This window comes from Phacochoerus africanus, chromosome 16 (genome assembly GCF_016906955.1).
Source record: "Phacochoerus africanus isolate WHEZ1 chromosome 16, ROS_Pafr_v1, whole genome shotgun sequence".
Lineage (NCBI taxonomy): Eukaryota > Metazoa > Chordata > Mammalia > Artiodactyla > Suidae > Phacochoerus > Phacochoerus africanus.
The window spans coordinates 51,092,167-51,117,822 of NC_062559.1; the positions used below are offsets into that span (position 1 = coordinate 51,092,167).

Consider the following 25,656-nt stretch of genomic DNA (forward strand, 5'->3'; position numbering starts at 1 on the left):
AGCTCCAATTCGACCCCTTGCCTGGAAACTTCCATGTGCTGCAGATGCGACCCAAATAAATAAATAAATAAAAATTTGTTTTTGTTGGGGAGGATTAAACTGTATATACAATTTGATACCCTCTTAATTTTTAAAGCAGTACTGTCTTATTTCATATTACTAAAGCAAATTATGCTCATTACAGAAAACATTAAACATTCAGAATAAATAGAAAGTAAATAAAATCATACAAAATGCCACTACCAAGAAATAACCGCTATTAAACAAACTATTCGGAGTTCCCATTTTGGCTCAGCAAGTTAAGAACCCGACTCGTCTCTGCGAGGAGGTGTGTTCAATCCCTTTGTTCAGTGGGTTAAGGATCTGGCATTGTCACAAGCTGTAGCATGGGTCGTAGACGCAGCTCAGATCCGATGCTGCTGTGGCTGAGGCATAGGCCTGAAGCTGTAGCTCTGCTTCATCCTCTAGCCTGAAACTTCCACATGCTGCAGGTGAGGCCTTAAAAAAAGACCCCAAATAACCTATCTATACATCTGATCCTTTAGGAGAATATTAAACATAGTTTTGTAACCTGCATTAGCCATGTGTAATGTACATTTTCTCATGATAATAGGAACCTTCACGGCTTTTAGAGCTTGTGTGGCATTCCATCAGATGAGTACACCATAGTTAACCATTAACCATCCTCTGGCTTTTGAATACTGTATCTGCTTGCCATCTTTTGCTCTGAAGATGTTGGCACGAACAGTTCTGAACAAAAAGTTTTAACGTACTTCTGTAAAATAAGGTTTGCAAAGGATCTGAACTTTTTTTGAATGTTTTAATGTTCTTTGATGCATATTTTGATTTGCCAAATTGCTACATTAAAGATGTTGCATTTGGAGTCTTCGAATTACTGTGCGGCACCATTTCACTTGGGGTCAAATCCTCTGTTTAACTTTGATTTCTCTCTTTTATGCTTATGTGGTTTTTAAGACATTGCAATAAAAACACGACATAAAATTTACCATATTAGCCACTTTAAGATATACAGTCCAGTGGTTTAACTACAAGCACACTGTTGTCAAGAGGCTTTAGGCCTTTTTCATTTTGCAAAACTGACACTCTATGCTCCATGAAAACAACTCCCCATACTCCCCCCCCCCGCCGGCCCCCAGCAACCACCATTCTAGTCTCTGTTTCTAAGAATTTGACTCTTCTAGATAGCTCATATATATGGTATTTGTCTCTCTCTTTTTTCTGTCTTTTGTCTTTTTAGGGCCACACCCACGGCATATGGAGGTTCCCAGGCTATGGGTCGAATTAGAGCTGCAGATGCTGGCCTACACCACAGCCACAGCCATGCCAGATCCAAGTTGAATCTGTGACCTACACCACAGCTCACAGCAACGCAGGATCCTTAACCCACTGAGCAATGCCAGGGATTGAACCCGCAACTCATGGTTCCTAGTCGGATTCATTTCTGCTGTGCCACGATGGGAACTCCCCCTTGCCTATCTTAAAATCAGGTTATTTACTGTTGTTGCTGAGTGGTAAGAATTCCTTTTTTTTTTTTTTAGATTTCAAATTTTTTTAAGCTTTTTATTAATTTATTTTTTTTCCCACTGTACAGCAAGGGGATCAAGTTATCCTTACATGTATACATTACAATTATATTTTTTCTTCCCCCACCCTTTGTTCTGTTGCAATATGAGTATCTAGACATAGTTCTCGATGCTACTCACAGGATCTCCTTGTAAATCTATTCCAAGTTGTGTCTGATGAGCCCAAGCTCCCCATCCCTCCCACTCCCTCCCTCTCCCTTCAGGCAGCCACAAGTCTCTTCTCCAAGTCCATGATTTTCTTTTCTGTGGAGATGCTCATTTGTGCTGGATATGAGATTCCAGTTATAAGTGATATCATGTGGTATTTGTCTTTGTCTTTCTGGCTCATTTCACTCAGTATGAGAGTCTCTAGTTCCATCCATGCTGCTGCAAATGGCATTATGTCATTCTTTTTTATGGCTGAGTAGTATTCCATTGTGTATATATATACCACGTCTTCCGAATCCAATCCTCTGTTGATGGACATTTGGGTTGTTTCCATGTCCTGGCTATTGTGAATAGTGCTGCAATGAACATGCGGGTGCATGTGTCTCTTTTAAGGAGAGTTTTGTCCGGATAGATGCCCAAGAGTGGGATTGCGGGGTCCTATGGAAGTTCTATGTATAGATTTCTAAGGTATCTCCAAACTGTTCTCCATAGTGGCGGTACCAGCTTACATTCCCACCAACAGTGCAGGAGGGTTCCCTTTTCTCCAAGCCCCTCCAGCACTTGTTATTTATGGACTTATTAATGATGGCCATTCTGACTGGTGTGAGGTGGTACCTCATGGTAGTTTTGATTTGCATTTCTCTTGTAATCAGCGATGTTGAGCATTTTTTCATGTGTTTGCTGGCCATCTGTATATCTTCCTTGGAGAACAGTCTATTCAGGTCTTTTGCCCATTTTTCCATTGACTGATTGGCTTTTTTGCTGTTGAGTTGTATAAGTTGCTTATATATTCTAGAGATTAAGCCCTTGTCGGTTGCATCATTTGACACTATTTTCTCCCATTCTGTAAGTTGTCTTTTTGTTTTCTTTTTGTTTTCCTTTGCTGTGCAAAAGCTTTTCAGTTTGATGAGGTCCCATGGGTTTATTTTTGCTCTTATTTCTATTGCTTTGGGAGACTGACCTGAGAAATATTCATGATGTTGATGCCAGAGAGAGTTTTGCCTATGTTCTCTTCTAGGGATTTGATGGTGTCCTGTCTTATATTTAAGTCTTTCAGCCATTTGGAATTTATTTTTGTGCATGGTGTGAGGGTGTGTTCTAGTTCCATTACTTTGCAGGCAGCATTCTTTATACATATTTTGGATGTTAACCCTTACCAGATATATGATTAGCAAATACATTCTCCACTCTGTAGCCTGCCTTTTGCACTCTGCTGCTTGTCTCCTTTTTTGTGCCCAAGTTTTTTTAGTTTAGTGCAAAACCTCACTTGTATGTATTTTGGCTTCTGTTGTCTGTGATTTTGGCATCATATCCCAAAAATCATTGCCAAAGCCAACATCCAGAGCTTTTCCCGGTTTTCCTCTAGACATTTTATAGTTTTAGGTCTCACATTTAGGTCTTTAATCCACTTTTAAGTTACTACAGTCTGAGGTAAGAGTACGGCTTCATTTCTTTGCATGCGGACATCCACCTTTCCCAGCACCGTCTGTTAGAGAGACAGTCCCTTCTTCCACTGGGTGGTCTTGGCACCACTAGGGTTTGTTTCTGGATTCCCTATTCGAGTCCACTACACTATATGGCTGTGTTTATTCAAGTGTCACACGGCTTCCATTACAATAGATGTGCAGTATGTTTTGAAATTTGGAAATGTAAGGCCTCCAATCTACTCCTTTGCTCTTCCAATTCAAAGCTTTTTTTTCTCGTCTCTTTCTGTGACTTGCATAATGCATATATTGATCTGCTTGATGGTGTCCTATAAGTCCCTTAAGCTTTCTTCACTTCTCTTCATTCTCTTTTCCTTTTGCGCCTTTGAATCAAATTTCAAATGACCCATCTTCAAAGCTCATCAATTCTTTCTTCTGCTTGATCTAATCTGCTGCTGAATCCTTCTTGTGAATTTTTAAATTCAGCTATTTTATTCTTCAGTTCCAAAATTTGTTTGATTCTGTTTTTATAGTTGACATCTCTTTGCTGATGTATTTTCATTTTGTTCATGCACTGTTTTCCTGACTTCACTTACTTGTCTTGTGCTTTCTTTTAGCTGACTGAGAATCTTCTAGACAGTTGTTTTGGTAATTCATAGATCTACATTTCTCTAGGGTTGGTTTCTGGAGATTTACCTTGCTCCGTCTGAGTGGGCTGTTTCCCCGTTTCTCTGCACTCCTTGTGATTATTTATAGGTATATCTCATTTCATTGCGCTTCACTTTATTAGACCATGCAGACATTGCATTTTTTACAAGTAGAAGGTTTTTTAACAATATTGCATTGTTAAGATGACAGTTAATTTTTAACAAAAAAAGTATTTTTTTTGGTCTTTTATAGGGCCACACCTGCAGCATATGGAGATTCCCAGGCTAGAGGTCTAATCGGAGCTGTAGTCACTGGCCTACACCAGAGCCATAGTAATGCAGGATCCAAGCCACATCTGCACCCTACACCACAGCTCATGGCGATGCCAGATCCTTAACCCACTGAGCGAGGCCAGGGATCAAACCTGCAACCTCATGGTTCCTAGTCAGATTTGTTAACCACTGAGCCACGACGGGAACCCCACAAAAAAGTATTTTTAAACTAAGGTATGTACATTTTTTTTAACACAATGCTATCACACTCTCAATAGACTACAGCACAGTGTAAACATAACTTTTACATGCACCGGGCAACCCAAAAATTCACTTGACTCACTTTGCTGCAATATTCAGTTTACGGCTGTGGTCTGGGACTGAACCTGCAACATCTCCTAGATATGCCTGTATGTGAAAAACAGCCACCTCTCCCAGTCTTTATAGATGCTCTGTATAGGAAAAGACCGTCACCAGTCATCCAAGTGAGAAATTCTGGAGGCTACTCAAACCTTTTCGGGATGTATCTTCTCTAGGCTTGCACCTGTCATTTCCAAGTTAAGGAAGCTTCCCCCTGTTCCTGAGCGTCTGTAGACTCTTGCTCCCTCTGGTGTCTGTCTGAAGGGTTGCAGCCTTGTGCTTCGCAAGCTCCCTCTGTTCTCAGGCGCCCTGACCCTGGCGTCTCATAGACGTGACTGCTTCCTTCGACGTGACTGCTTCCTTCGGCGCTCTCGGTCCGGAGAAACAGAAACCAGTCCCTCAGGCAGCCCCTTGAAAAGCCAGAACACGCGTTCCACTCTTCCCTGCTCCGCCTCAGCGTCTTCTAATCTAAGACCGGAAGTTTTCTCTCGACCCCGCCGTGCTGTGCCCGGGACGGGGAGGGCTGCCGCAAGGGTCGTCCTTGTGTCACCGCTATGACCAAGGACATCATCTCATACACAGTGACAACTCTCGTGTCAACGCTGCTCACGCAACATTCTGCGTTAGGAACACCTGCCCAGAGAACAAAGTCACTTTCACCGAGAAGGACGCTCCTCTTTTTCGAAGCCATTCAAACTCCGCGCGTAGCCATCCGGATGCTCTTTGCTTAAGGAGCGTAAACCACGGCTTCAACCCAACAATAGTTTGGTTTTCATTAAAGAGTTAAATCCGTAGTTTGTTCAATTTTCTATAGTTTTTTTACCTAATGTTTTTATGGGTGTGTTTCATCTCCATTTAGGCATGACGTCTTCTGAGACTCTTCTCGGATTAGGAAGTTTCTCAAAATGTCCTTGGGTTCTAATGGCCTGGACCGTCGTGAGGCGTGCTGGTCAGGCCTTCTGTAGCACGCCCCTCACCTGGGACTTTTCTGATGTTTTTCTCATGATTAGACAGGGGAAAACTACAGAAGTCCTGGGCCATGCTCCTCACATCACATTAAAAGGGTCCACAAACCATCAGTGAACACAAACCTCCATTAAATCGAGTTGAGAGGCCAGAACGGGGCGCTCCCACGCCCTGCAGTGACAGCAGAGCCCAGCGGGAACAGGAGCGACTCCTCGTCTGTCCTGGCGAGGGCTCCGCCAGTGGAAGGTCATGGACTCTTTGCCTACTACGCTCTCAGCCAACTTGCTTTCCTCCTCTGTAAGAGCCCTCTCCTTACCCTGCTGGGCAGAAACTCGCCTGGGGCTCACCAGGGCTGCAGACCCTGAACTGCAATTCTCTGCTGATTCTGAATACACTCATCTTTGCTGGAGAGATAGCGGGCGGTCTGTTTGTTTTCGGTCAACAAGTCCACCCTATAACATGCCTCCCTGTTAACATGGACCTTACCCATCGGGCGGAGGCAGTGCAGAGTCTCCGGTGCAGAGGGACTCCCGTCCCCCTTCTTCCCATCGTGTGCCCTTTGGACGAAAGTCACCACGTGCAGGGGCATTATCTTCCTGAAGACGCCCTGCTTGTCATCTCGAAAAGGGTTCCACATTCTAGATCACTGAATTTTTTTGGATGGCGTTTAATTTGTTCCTTCATCCCTGTATTTCTTGTGAACGGAAACGTTTGGCTTAAATCTCTATTATGTGGTTGATGCTATGTTCGCCCCCCGCCCCCGAGGTCCTGTGAGGTCATTTGACCATATCAGCCATCACTTGATCAGGACGAGCACAGCACTGCTCTTCATTGTGAAGGGACATTTTTCCACTGGCAGTTAGCCAGAAATCTCCGGCATCTTGTCCTCTCTCCCTGGACACTTGCGCCATGAGAAATGCTCTACACAGGTGATGGCCCCAGAGCTCCCCAACCCTCTCGCTCACTTCATGAGCCATTCATCCCTTCTTTTATTCAGCCAGCAGCTACTAAGTTCTAGGTAGTGTTTAGGGTGAGCTGCTGGCGCTACAGAGGGAGAGATGGACTTTGTCCTCCAGCATTACAGCTCAGGACTAGAGGAAGGCACCTGAGAGTTTCAACAGTGTGATCCGTCTACACTGATGAGAAGGACAGTGGTGATTTTCATTATAATTGTTCACCATACTTGGTTCATATATTAGAGATTTTATATAGCAAGTGCTGACACTGAGATTTTGACTTAAACTTCCTTTAACTAGTGCTTTTTTTAAATTTATTTTTTATTTTTAGGGCCCCACCCGCGGCAGACAGAGGTTCCCAGGCTAGGGATGGAACTGGAACTGCAGCTGCTGGCCTTCACCACAGCCACAGCAACACAGGATCTGAATCACATCTGCAACCTACACCATAGCCACAGCAACACAAGATCACCAACCCACTGAGTGAGGCCAGGGATCCAACCCACATTCTCATGGATCCTAGAAGGATTCATTTCCACTTGCCCTAACGGGAACTCGTAACTAGTTCTTTTAATCCCTAAACATTTTAGTTAGTCCTAGTTGCCTCCACAGAGGGACTTGTCCAGTTACTATAAAAACATAAAAATCTCTGGAGGGCAGCATGCTCAGAGGAACAAATGGGGACACCAGAGCCCCAAAGATTGAAATCAAGTCTCTGTCTCCCATTTAGTGGTCCTAGAGCTTTGTGACCTGGCACAAAACATTTTTTGAAGTAGAGTCGATGTAGGATTCTGTGTGAGTTACAGGTATACGATGTAACGAATTCACAATTTGTGAAGGTTATGCTCCATTTCTGGCACAGATTTTTTAACTCCTCAGAGCCTGAGATTCCAACACACAAGCTGGAGAAAAGGCCTACTCCAAGGGTTTCGAAGAGAGTCAGGTCAAATAACATATGTTTAGCCGAGTTTCCATGTTCCCAGAATTACTAAATGGTGCTCCTGCTAAGAAACAACAAAAACTACAAACCATGCACACGAGACAATCAATTACTCTGGCCTGGGCATTTTCTCCCATCAGCCATACAAACACCACACACGTGGAACCCGAATGATGTGACGGGAGCATAGGCAGACGCTAACTCGCATTTTTCATTAAAGTAAAAGGAGCTGATAAGACGAACAGATTTGCAGATCCCCGCCCATCGCTCTGCCCTGCTGGCCCCCCACCCCCCTCATATGCGCCTCCAATGTCAAGGGAGGGTCGAGGGCTGGGCACCCATGGGACCCGCCACATATCTGACACGGGGTTAAGCTTTAAAGGCATAAAGATGGTACCAAAGAAATCTTCGCGGCAGAAATTCTTAAGTCAGAGGGTCTGCCCTCTAGACACACAGACCATACATCACCTTTCTGCTCCGCCAGCTCCCACAGGTCCTTCGCTGCTGCCCAAGACAGTGTCATGGGGTATTCCACAAGGACATGCTTCCCAGCGTTAAGGAACTGCCTTTGGGGAAGAAAAGAGACACATACAGAGAAAACGCGCTTCCAATAAGCTTCACGAAGGAGACACAGGCGCAGAAGCCCCTGCAAACATCAGGACGGGATGTGGGGGAGAGTCGAGGCCAGAGGACAAGGACGAACCTCACGCTGTTTTCTACTCAGCAGTAAGAGAAAGGCTCTCTAGTTGCGGGTTCATCCGAACACTCCCCGGGTCCCCCTCACACATTCCAGGAGGTACAACTTAGCAGTCACTCTGCAGGAGAAGCGCATCCGAGGCAACAGGGAAGTTGCCTATTACCACAGGACAGCTATCAAGAAAGACGACCTTGGAGTTCCCGTCCTGGCTCAGCAGTTAGAGAACTTGACTAGCACCCATGAAGACGCGGGTTTGATCCCTGGCCTCCCTCACTCAGTGGGTTAAGGATCCAGCATTGCCGTGAGCTGTGGTGCAGGCCGGTGGCTGCAGCTGCAATTCAACCCCTAGTCTGGGAACCTCCACGTGCCACAGATGCGGCCCTCAGAGACAAAAAGACCGAAAAAAAAAGAAAAAAAAAAAACTACCAAGCCCACGGCAGCCAGCTCTGCCTGAGGCAAGTGGAAAGATTTCACCGAGTCTCTGAACTGGGTCTTGAAATGTGAGCGGGCACTTGGCAGGTGCCAGGGGATGAGGAGGTTTCACTCTGAGCAGCGGGTGCTCAGGCTTGGCCACTTTATGAGTCTTTGTCCATTGGGATAGGGTGCAAATTTCAGGGTGGCAGTGGGGAGCGGGGAGGCTGCAAGGAATGGAGGGAAAGGAGGTCATGAAAGTAGCTGGGAGCGGAATTCCATTTGTAGCTAAGCGGTAACGAACCCAACTAGGATCCATGAGGATGTGGGTTCGATCCCTGGTCTCACTCGGTGGGTTAAGGATTTGGCATTGCTGTGGCTGTGGTGTAGGCTGGCAACTACAGCTCCAATTCGACCCCGGGAACTTGCGCATGCTGTGGGTGCGGCCCTAAAAAGACCAAAAAACAAACAAAAAAAAGCTATGAGCCTGATGGAAAGCGTGCTGTGCCCAGAAGTCTGGCTTTCACTCTCCAGGTTTTCTAGGGGAAAAAACTCTGAGTAGTGGGGGACTTACACGATCACTTCGTTAGGGAAATACACTCTGGTGCCAAAGAAAGGTGTTTCCGTCCACACCTCCAGCGGGCTCGATAAAAGGGTACAGCGGACCCCCAGGCAACGGCCCGGGGGAGGCAGCTGTAGTTTAATGGAAGCATCAGAAGGGAAGCTGAGATTCAGGGGCCAGCTGCCAGGCCCCTGCGTGGGGCTCCTCCTTCCAGGCTCGGTTCCACCCAATGCTTGGAGGGCTGTGCATTCAAAGGTGGGGGGGGCACTTCACTTCTCCTGCCCAAAGACGTGACCCCCCCAACACTTGATGCCACCACTATTTCCTTATTCAGCTCATGACAAAAACACTGCAGAGTAAAGGACCGCTCAGAGACATTCTCAGAGAGATTTCATGACGTTAAAAGCACAAAGGCTGGAGTTCCCGTCATGGCGCAGCAGAAACGAATCCAAGTAGGAACCATGACGTTGCAGGTTTGATCCCTGGCTTCAATCGGTGGGTTAAGGATCCGGCATTGCTGTAAACTGTGGTGTAGGTTGCTGACATGGCTCAGATCCTGCATTGCTGTGGCTCTGCTGTAGGCTGGTAGCTACAGCTCTGATTCGAACCCTAGCCTGGGAACCTCCATATGCTACAGGTGCAGCACTAAAATAAAGAAAAAAGTGCAAAGGCTAAAATGTTGGAAGCTGCAGGCAGTGGGGCAGTTCTCCAAGCACAGCAAAGACACTGGCTCTGTATCGAGAAGAAGGCAGGTGCTGTCCAAACTATTCTCCATACCTTTTTATAAGGAAATGAAACATTTTAATTCTTCAGATTTCTAATGTTTTAAAGGACAGCATACTCAATAAATATTAGTTCTACTATACTTTTAAAGTCCTTGTATATTTACAACCAATAGTGAAAGTTAACAGTTGACCATTTCTTGGGGCGGGGGGAAGGGCCGCACCCAAGGCATATGGAAGTTTCTGGGCCAGGGATCACATCTGAGCTGCAGCTGCAACCTGCACCACAGCTACAGCAACATGGGGTCCAAGCCAGGTCTGCGACCTACACCACAGCTCATGGCAGTGCCAGATCCTAAACCCACTGGGCAAGGCCAGGGATCGAACACGCAACCTCATGGTTCCTGGTCGGATTTGTTTCCGCTGCGCCATGATGGGAACTAGAGGCCTGCTTTTAAAGGTTGTGACTCCACCGTAATTCTCCCCATTGACTAAGACCCTGCTGCAAGATCTCAGCCTCCCCGGGCATCTCTATCAGCCCAAACGACTGGGCAAGGCGAGGCCCACCTGCCCGGAACACCCACCTGATGTAGTCCTCGTGGCTGGAGCTCTCACTGCAGATAAAAGCAACCTCAACCTCTTGACTGGAAAGAGCATCTTCCAAAGAAATCTGCTTCACCTCCTCAATGCTCCCCAGCTCTCGTCTGTTTGAGAAGAACAGACAGTGGAACGCAAAGCACCTCGGCTGAGACGGGGGCACCATCCTTCCCCCAGCTCCCAAGGGTGTCCTGACAGTCGGCTTCTGCAAATGAAGAAATGAAGCCGCCCCCCCCCCTTCCAGAGCCTTCTCCACCACTCCATTCTCTCAGGGGTGAAGTCAGGGGCCTGACATGGAACGCCGACACCGCCTCGAACAGCCCAGGTGACGTGGGAGTCTCCGCGTGACCTCACTTCTAAAATACTGAGAACTGACCCCTTGTCATCCCATGAGAAGGGTGTGTGGTCACTGCCGGCTCCCAGCTCTTGGCCCAACACCACGACTACCAAACCCAATCCAAATCCGAGACAGTAACGCCGCTGAGGCGCAAACTGCTGGGCAACTTCTCGTGCCTTCGTGTGCATCGTGACCTCGTGAGGGTCAAGCGGAAGCTGGGCTGTCACTGCCTCCCTGACAGCTGAGCTGATGGACCCTGGAGAGCGGGGGGCTCCACAGCTAACCAGGAGCAGAGGCAGGACTGGAGCCCCAAGCCTCCTGACTCCTACAGAGTACGAAGGACCCTCTGCCTTAGAAGTGTGGAGAGCCCTGGCCATCTGCACTCTGCCCCCGAGCAGAGGTGGAGCAGAGGAGGGGTCCCCCAACGGGGGCTGTCGCAGAGGACACGGGCAGCCAGCAGGACGCTCGGCCAGCTCAGAGCCCCACCCCTGCTGCAGCGCCAGAGGGCATGTGGGTTCCTCCACTCCGTATGATCATCTCTAGGTCCATCAAAGGGGAAAGGCGGGGGCGGGGGGGGGTGGATAAATTAGGAGTTTGCCATTAACAGATACACAAGCAACAAGGACCTGCCGTGGAGCACAGGGAACTCTGCTCAGTATTCCGTAATAAGCCACGCAGGAAAAGAATCTGAACAAGAACATATGAGGTGTGTGTGCGACAGGGAGGAAGACACAGTCACACATATGACAACCACACAAGACTAACGGGGGGGAGTTCCCGTCGTGGCTCAGCGGTTAACGAGCCCGACTAGTATCCATGAGGACGTGGGTTCAATCCCTGGCCCCACTCAGTGGGTTAAGGATCCGGTGCTGCCGTGTGCAGTGGTATAGGTTGCAGACCCAGCTCGGATCCCGAGTTGCTGTGGCTGTGGTGTAGGCCAGTGGCTGCAGCTCCGGTTGGACCCCTAGCCTGGGAACTTCCATATGCCGCAGGTGTGGCCCTAAAAAGCAAACAAAAAGACTAACAGGGGATACTGTGCTGGGGGTACGGGTGGGGATTCAAGGAACACCTGGTTCAGGGTCTCGGACAAGGCTTCCTGGGGTGGGGATGGGACGGCATCAGGTCGTGAGGAATGGGGCTCGTAAGGAGCAGACAGTGTGGTGACAGCAGGCGTGGGGGGGGCGGGTGTGATGAGCTGGCCGTCCTGGCATGTGACCTGGTCAGGAGTTCCTGCTCAGCCAGCTGGCAAAGGGCTGGGCAGGGGGGATGTAGAGGCCCCGCCTCAGCCTGGAGCTCAGGTCAAGGGCAACCCCAGCTTGTAGGCAGGGCTGCAGGGGGAGGTCCGGTGCCAGCCCCTGCGATGTCTGTCTCCCACCTGTGCTGCCCCATCGAGTCTTACTGGGAGGGGAGGACTGACCCAGGGCCGAGTCCCGGCACTTCTGGGACTCCGTAGTGCCGCCAATGCACTTGAAATCCTTAAGGAGGGCATTCCCGTCGTGGCTCAGTGGGAACGAACCCAACAAGTATCCATGAGGTTGCGGGTTCCATCCCTGGCCCCGCTCAGTGGGTTAAGGATCTGGCGTTGCCGTGAGCTGTGGTGTATGTTGCAGACTAAGCATGGATCTGGCGTTGCTGTGGCTCTGGCATAGGCCAGCAGCTGCAGCTCTGAGAGGACCCCCCAGCCTGGGAACCTCCATATGCTGCAGATAGGGACCTAAAAAGCAAAAAAAAAAAAAAAAATCCTTAAGGAAGGGCCAGGTTGTGAAACAAACAAGCTGGAAGAAAGCAGGTCCCATAAGTTAAAATTTGAATGAAGTTCTCCGTGGACCATCCCCAGGGACTTATGCTCTGGGTAAGTATTTAGCTGATTTCTCTAAAGACTACAAAGCGCAGATGTGCCTGACTTGTGCTCCGCCACAGGGCCGTGGCCCACCTCTAGTTCACAATTATTATGGATAAATGATGCTACACAGGGCTAGTTTGGTAAGGGGGTGTGTGTGTGTGGGTGTGGGTGTGTGTGTGTGGTGGGGTTGGGGGAAGGAGCTGAGGGTGGGCCAGGGAAGAAGAAAGGCAGTGGTAAGTTTGGTTCAGTTGAGTTACAGGAGATGAATGAACCCTTAAAAGCAGGGCTCAGAATTCTCAAAGGGAAAGAGGACACATGGTGTTGAAAAGATGGGCTTTGGGGAGTTCCCATCGTGGCTCAGCAGTAATGAATCTGACTAGGATCCATGAAGATGAGGGTTTGATCCCTGGGCTCGCTCAGTGGGCTGGGGATCCAGTGTGGCCATGAGCTATGGTGTAGGTCACAGACACGGCTCAGACCCCAAGTTGATGTGGCTGTGGCCGGCGGTTGCAGCTCCAATTTGACCCCTAGCCTGGGAACTTTCATATATGGCAGGTACAGCCCTAAAAAGAAAAGGAAAAAAAAAAAAAAGGCTTTGGAACCTGAGACCTGTGCTGCAGTCCAGTTCTTAGATTTTTCCAGCTGTGTGACCTCAGGCAAATTATTTCACCTCTCTGTGGCTCAGCTTCTTTCTTGGTAAAGTGGGCTGATACTGGCATCTAAGTCAAACAGTTGGTAAGGCTGGTGAAGCCCAGGGCCCTGCATGGACGGTTGTCATGGTACCGGGAGCCTCTCAGACCAACCCACACGCATTTGCTGTGCCCCTTTCACTCTGTCAGGCCCTGGGCTACCCCCACCCCCACCACTGCCTTTGCAGTCCCCTCCATCCCAGCAGCAGATCCAGCTCCTTCGGTTCCCAGACTCTCTGAACTTGAGATCTATGGGGCGGACCCTGCCCAGTCCCCTGGAAGGACCCCAGAGCTGGCTCGCTCTCTCCAGGCTCTCGGGAGACTCTCTGCGCCCCGTGGCCTAACCCACTGTGAATTACACGGCACCCGGCAAAGCCAAGCTACCTGGACACGAAGCCAATCAGCTTCAGGAACTCGGAGGAAGCGTTGGGACTCCGCAGGTCCCGGATCCGCACGGAGCCGGCTCGGCCCACGCCCACCACCACCACGCCAAACCTCCTCTGGGGCTGCAACACAAGGGACCCCAGTGGGGGGTTAAAAACAGTCCAGGCGTCTAGCAGAGAAGAGCAAAACAAAGACGCGTGGGCAGGAGCTGTCACGGTCCAGACAGGCAAGCAGGGAGCCCACCCTGAGCTCACGAGAAGCCCCACACAGTCGGCAAGCGGGTAAGATGCCCGCGGAAACGCGGGCTCCTCCCACACTCCCACGGGTGCTGGAACTTGCATCATCCGTGGACAAGGCTCCTTGCAGCTGGCTCTCGACTGACTTCCATGGCCACCGCCCCCACGAAGACAGATCTTTCTGCGCCAGCCACACCCAGCCCTAGTCTGATGGCCTTGGACGTGCAAAGGAGTCATTCTGAGGCTGCAGCTGCTCAGCGCGATGTGGGGAGACGGGGCACATGGCAAATCAGGAGCTGTCCCCTGGCTCACACGCCTCCCCATGGCTTTCTGGTGACCAAAGTCGCTCCCACGGACATCTTCCTGTCCTGTGGCAGCTTACTCATTATCTGGGTACACTCTTTGGAGGCTGGATGCTATGGTATTAAAATGCAAACTCAGGTTGACTTTTTCAAGTTTACAGCAACTCACTACAAATCCAAACTGAGAAAAATGCTCTCTCCACGTCCCGCAAACCCACTACTTCTTGGATGTCTCAGAGCAGAGAAACTTGAGCATCCACCCTAGGCGCTCCTGTCCTTGCCCTTTGTCATTTGGGTATTGCCATCTCCCACTGAGTCTGACCCTCTTCCTGTGTCCACTGCTCTCATCTTGGCCTCCTGCCTGATGATGGGACAAACTGCCACCTGGCCTCACCCTTCCCAGGAGTGGTCCCCAGGCGTGTGGAGCAGAGACCAAAGTGAAAACTAAGTCCCTGCCCTGATTAAAGCCCTTCCTTTCCCAGCTGTTACAGTCCGAATGTATCCCCCCAAAAGGGATATGTGGGAACTCTATCCCCCCGTATGAGGGTAGTAGGAGGTGGGGCCTTTGGGAGGGAACTAGGATGCGATGAGGTCACGAAGGTGCCCCCCCAAATGGGGCTGGTGCCCTTCTAAGTCAGGGGAGAGCTGGCCTCCTCTTCCTGCTTTGGCCACGTGAGGACACAATGAGAAGTCGGCCCTCTGCACCCCAGAAGGGGGCCCTAGCCAGATTTTTCAGCCTGATCTCAGATTTGCAGACTCAGGACGTTGAGAGAGAAATTTCTGTGGTACTTTATTACAGCAGCCCAAACGGTCAGACAGTTTGTAGGAAGCCACCTAAAGGAAAACAAAAACTAAAACCCAGGTCCATGTTCTTTACCAGACACACAAGACCTGCCTCCCCGTGGCTCCAGCCTGCTTTTCCAGCCTCTCTTGCTGGTCACCTCTCCCACCGCATACCTTTCGGCTTCTGACCTTCCAAACGACTTGAAAGTATGCAGAATACTCACAACCGTTGGCTCCCTCTAAGTCTTTGCAAATCCTGTTCCCCTTGCCTGGAAGGAACCTCTCCCCACCATCCACGAGGGGATACCTTCAAAGCTTCTGAGACCTGGGCATTTACAGTCTATGAAGCCCTTCCTGATGCAGCAGTTAGATTTTTTTTGCATATAATAAAATCCACCCATTCTATGAGTTCTGACCCACACACATGCATAAACCTACCACAGTCGAGACAGAGAAGAGTTGTATCGCCCCCCCCCCCGCAAATATACCTGTGTTCCTTTGTGGTCAATCCCTACCCTACCCCCAGGCAACCACTGGTCTGTTTCCCATCCCAATAGTTTTGCCTTTTCTAGAATGTCATATAAAAGAAATCATACAGTAAGTACTCCTTTGAGTCCGGCTTTTACTTAGCACAGTGCGTTTTTCATGTATGTTGTTGCTTGCATCAATAATTTCTTTCCGGAGTTCCCGTCGTGGCGCAGTGGTTAACGAATCCGACTAGGAACCATGAGGTGGCGGGTTCGGTCCCTGCCCTTGCTCAGAGGGTTAACGATCCGGCGTTGCCGTGAGCTGTGGTGTAGGTTGCAGATGCGGCTCGGATCCCGCGTTGCTGTGGCTCTGGCGTAGGCCGGTGGCTACAGCTCCGATTCGACCCCTAGCCTGGGAACCTCCATATGCCGAGGGAGCGGCCCAAGAAATAGCAACAACAACAACAACAACAAAGAAGACAAAAGACAAATAATAATAATAATAATAATAATTTCTTTCCAAATACCTTATGATATCATTCATACATATGAATCTAAAATATGACACAAGTGAACCTAACTACGAAACAGAAACCGACTTCTAGAGAACAGACCTGTGGGGCAGCTTTCTCATGGGGAGGGGGTGGATTGGGGGTTTGGGGTTAGCAGACGCAAACTATTATATAGTGAATATGGATAAATGACAAGGTCCTACTGGAATTGCACGAGGAACTATATTCAATATCCCGTGATAAACTATAATGAAAAAGAACACATGTATGTATAACTTTGTCACTCTGCTGTACCCCCGAAATTACCACATCGTAAATCAACTAGTCTTCAGTTAAAAAATTTAAAAATTATTATTATTTTCTTTGGTCTATTCAGGACCTCACACGTGGCACATGGAGGTTCCTGGGCTAGGGATCAAATTGTAGCCATAGCTGCTGGCCTACACCACAGCCACAACCACATGGGACCCGAGCTGCGTCTGTGACCTACACCACAGCTCACAGCAATGCCGGATCCTTAACCCACGGAGCGATGCCAGGGATCGAACCCACATCCTCATGGACACTAGTCGGGTTTGTCAACCACTGAGCCATGAGAGGAACGCCACAAATTAATGTCTTTTTATTACTGAGTACGAGTCCATTCCATGTTCATAATAGCATGTTTATCCATTGGGAAGATGAAGAACTTTTCTGATGCTTCCAGTTCAAATACGTTCATAATTCATTCAACTGTCAGTAAAGCTGCTATAGACAGTCATGTCCTACTTTTTGTGTACATACAGTTCTTATTTAAATACCTGGGTATGAATTTGCTGGGTCATATGGCAAATGCAGGCTTAACTTTATCAGAAATTGCCAAACTGCTTTTTTCCCAAAGTGTACTGTTTTGCATGCTTGCCACCAATGCATGAGAGCTCCAGCTGTTTTGCATTCTCACTGGCACCTGGTATTACTGGATTTTTCTCCTCTTTTTATGTTAGCCATTATAATAGGTGTGCTGTGGTCTCTCAGTGAGGTTTCTATTTGCGTTTCCATAATGACTAGTGATGCTGAACACTGTTTCATGTGTCACCTATGGAATTTGCAAACAACTTATCCTCGTCTGTAGCTTGTCTTTTCATTTTCTTAAGAATGACTTTTGAGGAGTTCCCGTCGTGGCGCAGTGGTTAACGAATCCAACTAGGAGCCATGAGGTTGCGGGTTCGGTCCCTGCCCTTGCTCAGTGGGTTAAGGATCCGGCGTTGCCGTGAGCTGCGGTGTAGGTCACAGATGCGGCTTGGATCCTGCATTGCTGTGGCTCTGGCGTAGGCCGGTGGCTACAGCTCCGATTCGACCCCTAGCCTGGGAACCTCCATATACCGCGGGAGCGGCCCAAGAAATGGCAAAAAAAGACAAACAAACAAACAAACAAAAAGAATGAATTTGAGGAGCTAAAGTTCACACACACGCACACACACACACACACATATATTTATATTTATAAATATATTTTAATGGCTACATCCACAGTATACAGAAGTTCCTGTGTCAGAAACTGAATCTGAGCCACAGTTGCTACCTACACTACAGCTGTGGCAATACCGGATTCTTCAACTGACTGTGCTGGGCTGGGGACTGAACCCTTGGCTCTACAGCAGTTAGATTCTTAACCCATTGCACCTCATCAGGAACTCCTAAAGTCCTTAGTTTTTATGAAGTCCATCTTACCAAAAATTTTGTAATGGATCATTCTTCTGGCTAACCCAAGGTCCCAAATTTTCTCCTGTGTTTTCTCTGAGGGGTTTTATAGTTTAAGGTTCATAGTTTTAGGTGTTTTATAGTCATGTTCTGGTTTGAATTCATCTTTACATATGGAATAAGGCATGGATCCAGGTGCCGTATCACCTGCCTACACCTAGGATTTTAAACAGACTTGGACTTTGCCAGCTCACATGCCATTTCACTTTCTCTGGAAGCCATAAAGGTTCTTCTTATTCTTTTTGGCCTATGATATCCAATTGTTTCAACATCATTTATTGAAAAAGTCCATCCTTTTCCTACTGCAATGCCTTTGTACCTTTGTGGAAACTGTCTTGATTACTGCAGTTTTATAGTATTTTTTTTTTTTTCTGTTCCCTATGGCATTGATTTCCGCTCTTATCCTTAGCTGCTCTTTTAAGTTTTCTGCTTATTTTGGGTTTAATATGCTTTTTAAAAATTTCTTAGGATGGGAGTTTAGGTTATCAATTAAAAAACTTTCCTTTCAGAAAGAGACCTTTAGTGCCACAAATTTCCCTTGTAAGTGATGACAATATTTTGGCTGCATCCCACAAATTGTGAAAGTCACGTTTTCATTTTCATTCACTTAACAGCACTCTCTAATTTTCCTTTTGATTAACTCTTTGGTCAACGGCTTCTTCAGAAGTACGTTATTTAGGTCCAAATGTTTAGCATTTTCCAAATACTCTTCTACTACAAGTTTCCAATTTAATTTCACTTCAGGCAGAGAACATCCTTTAAATGACTTGAATTCTTCAAAAATTTTAAAACATGTTTTATGACCCAGAAGAGGGTCTATCTTGGTAAATGTTTTGAGTGCACTTAAAAAGAATGTGTATTCTGCTGCAGGTATGACCATAAAAAGAAAAAAAAAAAGTGTCTTCTACCGTTGTTGGATGTACTGTCCCTTAAGTCTGTTCGATCAAGACGGTAGTTATTCTAGTCTCCTATCGCCTTACGGATGTTCTGCGCATTTACTCTATCGATCATTGAAAGGTACTGGAATCTTTGACTGTGATTTAGATTTGTGTCTTTTTCTTTACTGTCCTGTCAGTTTTTGACTTATGTATTTCAAAGCTCTATTGTTAGGTATATACATGTTTAGGGTAATTTTGTCATCTTGATCAACTGACCACTTCATCATTCCGAAATAACCGTTTTTATTCCTGGTAGTATTCTTTGTCCTGAAATTTGTCTGTTATGGACAATCCACGACCAGTTTCCACTGATCTGTGCGAGCACACTTAGGACATTTTTTCCAACCTTTACTTTTTTTTTTTCCTTTTTCTTTTTTTACCGCCACACCTGCCGCATTTGGAAGTTCCCAGGCCAGGGGTCAAATCAGGACTGCAGCTGCAGGCCTACACCACAGCGACACCGGATCTGAGCTGCATCTGTGACCTAAGCCATTGTGGCCATGCCAGATCCTGAAGCGACGGAGCGAGGCCGGCGATGGAACCTGCATCCTCGCGGAGACTAGGTCAGGTTCTTAACCCTCTGACCACAACAGGAACTTCCCAACCCCTCCTTTTAGCCAATGTGTGGTTTTATATTTAAACTGAGTTTCCTGTAGGCAGCATATTGTTCGGTCTTACTTTTTATTCAGTCTAACAATCTCTGCCTTGCGGTGTTTGGACAACTTAGTCTGTGATTATTGATACAGCTGGGCTCCAACCTACCATCTTGTCTGTGTTCTATCTGCCAATCTGCTCTTCTTTCCTTCTTTTTCTGACTTCTTTTTAGATAAATAGAGTATTTCTAGTGATTCCATTTTATCTTATTTGGTAGCTAGCAGCTGTAACTTTTTTTTTAGAGGTTATATTAAGGCCTGTATATGATACATACTGTACTTGCCACAGTTGACCTTAACGTGACATTGTACCATTTCACGTGTAAGAAACTTACAACAGTATATACCTCCACCTCCTGTCTCCTAGACTTTGTACCACTGTTCTCACACAACTTACTGATAAAGCCCCCAAGGGAGGTACCAGTCAGGATCCAGTTTGGAAAAGAGAAACCATTTAATGTGTTTTAAGCATAGAGTTTAGCCCAGGAAATTAGAGGCTTGCGTAATCACTGCAACCACTGCGGAGCTTGATCCAGAGAAGACGTCCCCGACTGCCCCCCTTCCTGACTGAGGCAAGTGCTTCTTCAGAGCTTGCCTTGCTGCAAGGCTGTCTACGAGGCATCTGCAGCCTCTCTCAGCCTGCAGCTAGGGAGAAAGTGGTTCACTGGAGCCTGACTGCCTACTACTGCAAAACCCCGGCTCACATCTGACTGCAATGGGGCCCTCCGAATGAGCCTTTCTTCCCTCAGCCTCCAACTGGCCAACTCATACCTGAAAGGGGACCCCTGGGAAATAAGTTCCAGGCTCGTCTTCCTTGAGTCCAGGGAGACGTGGGAAGAAGGACTGGCTGCGATGCCCAGCGGACAACAGGAGTACCTTCTAGGTCACAAATCTAGCTTCCTTATTTTTATTTATTTTTTGACAGCCTTCCATACAAAAAGCAGTAAGGCAGTCATCAGAGAAATCTGTGATATACAGCCAAAACACACACCCAACCAAATATTTGTTTCTTCCTTTGCCAAAAAAATGGAGACAAGCAATTTCCTTGTGAGGTTCAATGTTTATGGCATTCCTAAGATTAACCACTGAATTACTATATTCCAGAAAACAACCAGGAACCTAAGTTTCTATTAGCTTTAAATGAGGCTAAGAAACAGCTTCAGGAGCTCTCGTCGTGGCTCAGCAGAAACGGATCTGACTTGTGTCCATGAGCATGTGGGTTCAATCCCTGGCCTTGCTCAGTGGGTTAAGGATCTGGCACTGCTCTGAGCTCTGGTGCAGGTCACAGACTCAGCTTGGATCCCACATTGCTGTGGCTGTGGTGTAGGCCAGCAGCTACGGCTCTGATTGGACCCCTAGCCTGGGAACATCTATATGCTGCAGGTGTGGCTCTAAAAAAAAAAAAAAAAAAAAAAAGAAGAAGAAGAAGAAAAAACCGTATCATTATCTGTAAGAAGCCAAGTCGCTTTTTCCTTTTCAGCAGTTGAAAATACACAAAAACTTGTATACACAACCTGGCTTGCATGGTGTTAGACTGAAAGTGCTTCCAAGTTTGGTTTAAATAACATTTCTTTGCAAAACTGACTGAAAGGGACAAGATACAGGTGGAATTGCTGACATACTAAGTGCTCAGTCCCTCTTTGGGAAAGAACTTTATTTTTCAGAAAAATGACTTGCCAGACCATTTAACTTGCACCTGTTCACTTTAAATGAGGCTTCTTCAAGGTGTGTTCAGAAAGGAAACTACGAGCATACACTGTCTGCTTGAAACCACAACGGAATTAGAGTAGAAAAATAACAGAATCCTAACTGGAAAATCCAAATATAAGGAGACTAAAGAAGAGATGGCTAAACTGCTCCGCAATGGGAACTAAACTTTGGGAGGTGAGAACCAGTAAAAAAGCAGAGGAAAGGGGGAGAAAGATGGGCAGAAAGGGGAATGTACCTGCACATTATGAGGAGGCTGAAGTACACCAAGAAAGGAGACAGCAAGACATGCCCAGCGGAGGGGCAGGCAATGGATTTCCAGAAAATTCCATTTCAGTTCCCTGCTATGCTCTGCTATCTTGAATCCTTGATAAATTGCTCTATATGCCCAGCCCTACAGAAGTGGCATTTTAAGGAATAAAGAAACTGGAGAAGTTTCAAAAGACAGCAGAAAGGGACAGACATAAGAAACAGCAAAGTGACTCAAAAACTGATTCAGGGAGTTCCCATCGTGGCACAGCAGAAACGAATCCGACTAGGAACCATGAGGTTGCGGGTTCAATCCCTGGCCTTACTCAGGGGGTTAAGGATCCGGCACCGCCGTGAGCTGTGGCGTAGGTGGAAGACGCGGTTCGGATCCTGCATTGCTGTGGCTGTGGTGTAGACGGGCAGCTGTAGCTCTGGTTCGACACCTAGCCTGGGAACCTCCATATGCCGTGGGTGTGGCCCTAAAAAGACAAAACAAAAACAAAACAAAACAAAACAAACCCTAATTCAGGACCAAATTACAGTCGCAGAGTGAGCTTGATCTCCCTGCCTTGGACTCAGAGAAGCTGAGTGTTGGGAGCTCAAGGTCTGATGATGGAATTCAGAGAAAGCTGGGACTGAGAACACATGATCTGCCAACTTAGGGGAAAAATTGTTTTGTGCTAAAGAGGGTGGAAGAAAATGTCAAATCACTGTAGAAGTTCAAGGTGGGATGTTTGAAGGCAGATGCTGGGAGGGGGAACAGAGACTCCAAATAGGAAGACAACCTAATATTTTTCACTCATTTACAAGAATCAAAAAGTCTGATAACACGTTGGTTGGCACGGGAAAATGCCATACACTGGCATACTCATACACTGCAGGAAGGAGGGAAAAACAGGCAGTCTTTCTGGAGAGCAACTTGGAGATATTTATCATGCAAATACTCTTCGCTAAGCCATATACACAAGTGGAAAGCCTCAGGTTTGTTGCAGCCTTGCTTGTAACAGCAAAAGACTGAAAATAATGTCTATGTTGTTAACAGCGTGCTGGTTATATGATAACGGTGTACCTCTAAAATAGAAGGATACCCAACTATAAAAAAGAACACAGATGTTCTTTAGGTACTAGAAGGAACTGATCTCCAAGACATAGTGTTAGGTTACAAAAGCAAAACAGAAACCAGTGTGAGTTGTGCTCTAGTTTGTGCTAAAAAGGGGGGGGGGTAGTTCCCATCGTGGCTCAGCACGAACAAACCCGACTAGTATCCATGAGGATGTGGGTTTAATACCTGGCTGGCCCAGTGGGCTAAGGATCCTGCGTTGCCCTGAGCTGTGGTATAGGTCTCAGATGCAGCTTGGATCCCACGTTGCTGTGGCTGTGGTGTAGGGGGGCAGCGGAAAGTGTTTAGAATCTCTCTGAAAGGAGAGCCAAGACACCAGCGAGCTTGGTTGCCTGGGGGCATGAGAACAGAGTAGCTGGGAGGGAAGAGGACTTCCTCCAGGTAATCTTTTTTCTTTTTTTGCTAAATCCTTTAGAGTTTGAAGTCATGCGAATGTATGTTATCCAAAATACAAACACTTAAAGTAGATGTAAAATCCAAGGGACGCTCCCAGCAGAGGAGGGCTCTGTGGTTTGCACAGCCGAGGACTTACCCCCAGCCCTCCTCCTGGGTTCCCCCCACTGTGCTGGGCATTGTCGGCTGCCCCACCTCTGGGAGCTCGGCCCCTGGCCCTGCCTTGCCCTCTGCCCGCACATCAGCTGGCTCCTCCCATCTCCAGCTCCGTCTGCTCCCACCAGGCACCCTCAGGCCCAGGGGAATCTGGTTTTCACTGGCGCCCCTCTCTGCCTCTTCACAGGTCATCTGAGATCGGCTCCTTGCCGGTTCAAGAGCTTTCCCTCAGCCGCATTGCTCCGGACCTCCCTCCTATTTGACACTTAAGTGAATCTTTTTTTTTTTTTTTTTGTCTTCGTCTTTTCTAGGGCCGCACTCTCGGCATATGGAGGTTTCCAGGCTAGGGGTCGAATCGGAGCTGTAGCTACCAGCCTACACCAGAGCCACAGCAACATGGCCGCTCGGGATCCCGAACCCACTGAGGGAGGCCAGGGATCGAACCCACAACCCCCTGGTTCCCAGTCGGATTTGTTTCCGCTGCGCCACGATGGGACATCCACTGGACCTTCTTTCAGTTCCCCCTTCCTTGTCTTCCCTCGCCTCACAGCGAGGACGCCTTTGTCACAGGTCACCTCCTTCCTTCTTCCTCCTGCACCCCCGTTGCGTAGGTTCCTAAAGCTCAGTGCTGTCCCCGTTCTTCTCTCTCCCGCAGCCGCTGAGCGGGAGAGGGTGCCCCCCCTGCTCAGGTTGCCGCGCCCACCTTTCCACTGCCCGCTCCCGCATCCTGCGCTGGGGGCCATTCTCTCCTTCACGCTCCAGTCCCAGGGAAATGCTACCTGGGCCCTTCCACCTGGCCGTCCTGCCCTGACCTGGACCCCCGTGTCCTGTGCGAGACTCCAACTACCCACCCCACCTGCCTGGCCGTGCTCTGAACTTCTGGGCAAAGGCCAGGGGCTCCGTGCACTCTGCCAGGCACCCAGCTTGACATGCTGGAAATCCCGGGAGTCATTCATGCATCCGACAAACCCTCGGAGCCCAAAGGGCCAAGGGCAGCTGAGCGCCTGCTCCTCCCCCGCCTCCAGCCGCCCTCACGTCCTTGCAAGTCTCCCTTCCTCCACCTTCTCCCCACCCGCCCACCCAAGCTCTGGGATCGCATTACACGGTCACTAAACAGGCTCTGAATCATCCCTCTGTGGTCAGCTGAGGACAGAGGAGGTTGGAGGCGGCAAGCCAGAGGCCGTGGGGACACCACGATAAACAAGGCACATGGCTACAGTCCACGTGGCGGGGGGGGGGGGGGGGGACGGTAACAAAAGCAGTGAGACAAGAGGGGCGATGGAAATTCAGGCAGGGAGGTGTCGCTTCCAGAGAGAGCCGCTGAGGTTGCACGCGAGTGCCAGTGTGGCCCACGTCAGGCTGCACTAGAATCGGAGAGGAAAGGGCAAAGGGCAAAGGGAAGGGGTCCCAGAAGGTGGTGATTAAGGCAGAAGAGAAGGCGGAACAGTTAAGAGGGGGACCTAAGGTCTGGGAACATTTTAAAAGCTGAGAGATAAAAGCCACCCACGAAGGCAAGGTCGAAATGATGGGACAGAAGGGGTCGCTGACTGGTAGACCTGTTACTTGCCGGGTGCTCTGAGCTTAATGGTAAAGCAGTTTCCACTCTTCCTTCCAAACTTCCAACACCGCGAGAATCAGAGTGAGTCAGATAAGGGGTCAGAGGCCTCAGAAAGTAGTTAACAGAGGTCAGGCCGTGGGGGGGGTGGGGGTGTGGAGGGGGTAGTAGAGAGACTCACTTTTGACCAATTTTTTTTCTTTCTTAGGGCTACACCTGTGGCATATGGAAGTTCCCAGGCTAGGGGTCAGCCTACACCACAGCCACAGCCACGCCAGATCCTTCACCCACTGAGCAGGGCCCGGGATCAAACCTGTGGCCTCACATAATAGTCTGGTCTGTTACTGCTGAGCCACAACAAGAACTCCTCACTCTTGACTATTTAACATTTTGTAGCTTTTGTGGCGTTTCCGCTGTGGTACAGCGGAAATGAATCCACCTGGGAACCATGACGTTGTGGGTTCGATCCCTGCCTGGCCTTGCTCAGGATCTGGCGCTGTCGTGAGCTGTGGGGTAGGTCGCAGATGCGGCTCCAATCTGGTGTTGGTGTGGCTGTGGTGTAGGCTGGCAGCTGTGGCTCCTATTCAATCCCTAGCCTGGGAACCTCCGCATGCCGCAGGTGCGGCCCTAAAAAAAAACAAACGAGAAAACCATTTCGTAGCTTTGGCATTTTGTACTAGGACTATGTATTTACATTATTAAAGGTAATAAATGTTAAGGAAACTACTATTACGGATGAATTTCAGTGTAATGGTAGGAGGAGAAGGCAGCAGGCAGCAGGTTGGACTCACCTGCAGCCACCTCTGTCCAGAAGCCCCCTCTGAAGAGGATGAGAAAAACCATTACAGCAGCTTGACAGACGTCATGGGTGATTTTGTTCTGAAGAAAGCAACAAAACTAAAGCATTTGGAAATGTGTGTGGGAAAGAGCTAGCAGAGGTGAGCTGATCGAGGCAGCTGGTAAAAGATAATCAGGCAGCGCAAGGTCTGAACAGGCCGCAGAAGCCGCAATTCAGAGTCTGGACGGAGGGTGGCCTGCCCCTGCAGTACACAAAGCATGTCTCTGAGTCTGACAAGCCAGCAGCCTCGGCAGCCGCCCCTGAGGGGACTCGAGGTGCGAAAGGACAGGCCGCTGGCCCTCGACAGTTAAGGTGCGTATCACAGGAGTGACTTCAATGAGCCCAGACTCATGCATCTTTCCATACAGAGAAAAATGATAAATTCATTCGCTTGCTACGTCCATTTTTCTTTAATTAACAGTCATCTCGTGATGTTTCAGCTACCTGG

The 25,656-nt window shown here is 48.3% G+C and overlaps 1 protein-coding gene across 2 annotated transcripts in view; it reads right to left on the minus strand.

Annotated features, from left to right (window-relative positions):
* BLVRA (biliverdin reductase A) overlaps window positions 1-25,656 on the minus strand; it is a 55,418-nt gene that overhangs the window by 12,122 nt on the left and 17,640 nt on the right. For both annotated transcript variants that reach the window (XM_047763284.1, XM_047763285.1), the window contains 3 exons: window positions 13,560-13,681; window positions 10,294-10,413; window positions 7,786-7,883 (listed from right to left, as the gene is read on the minus strand). In XM_047763284.1, coding sequence (XP_047619240.1) covers window positions 7,786-7,883; window positions 10,294-10,413; window positions 13,560-13,681 — 340 coding nt within the window. The remainder of the gene's footprint in view (window positions 1-7,785; window positions 7,884-10,293; window positions 10,414-13,559; window positions 13,682-25,656) is intronic.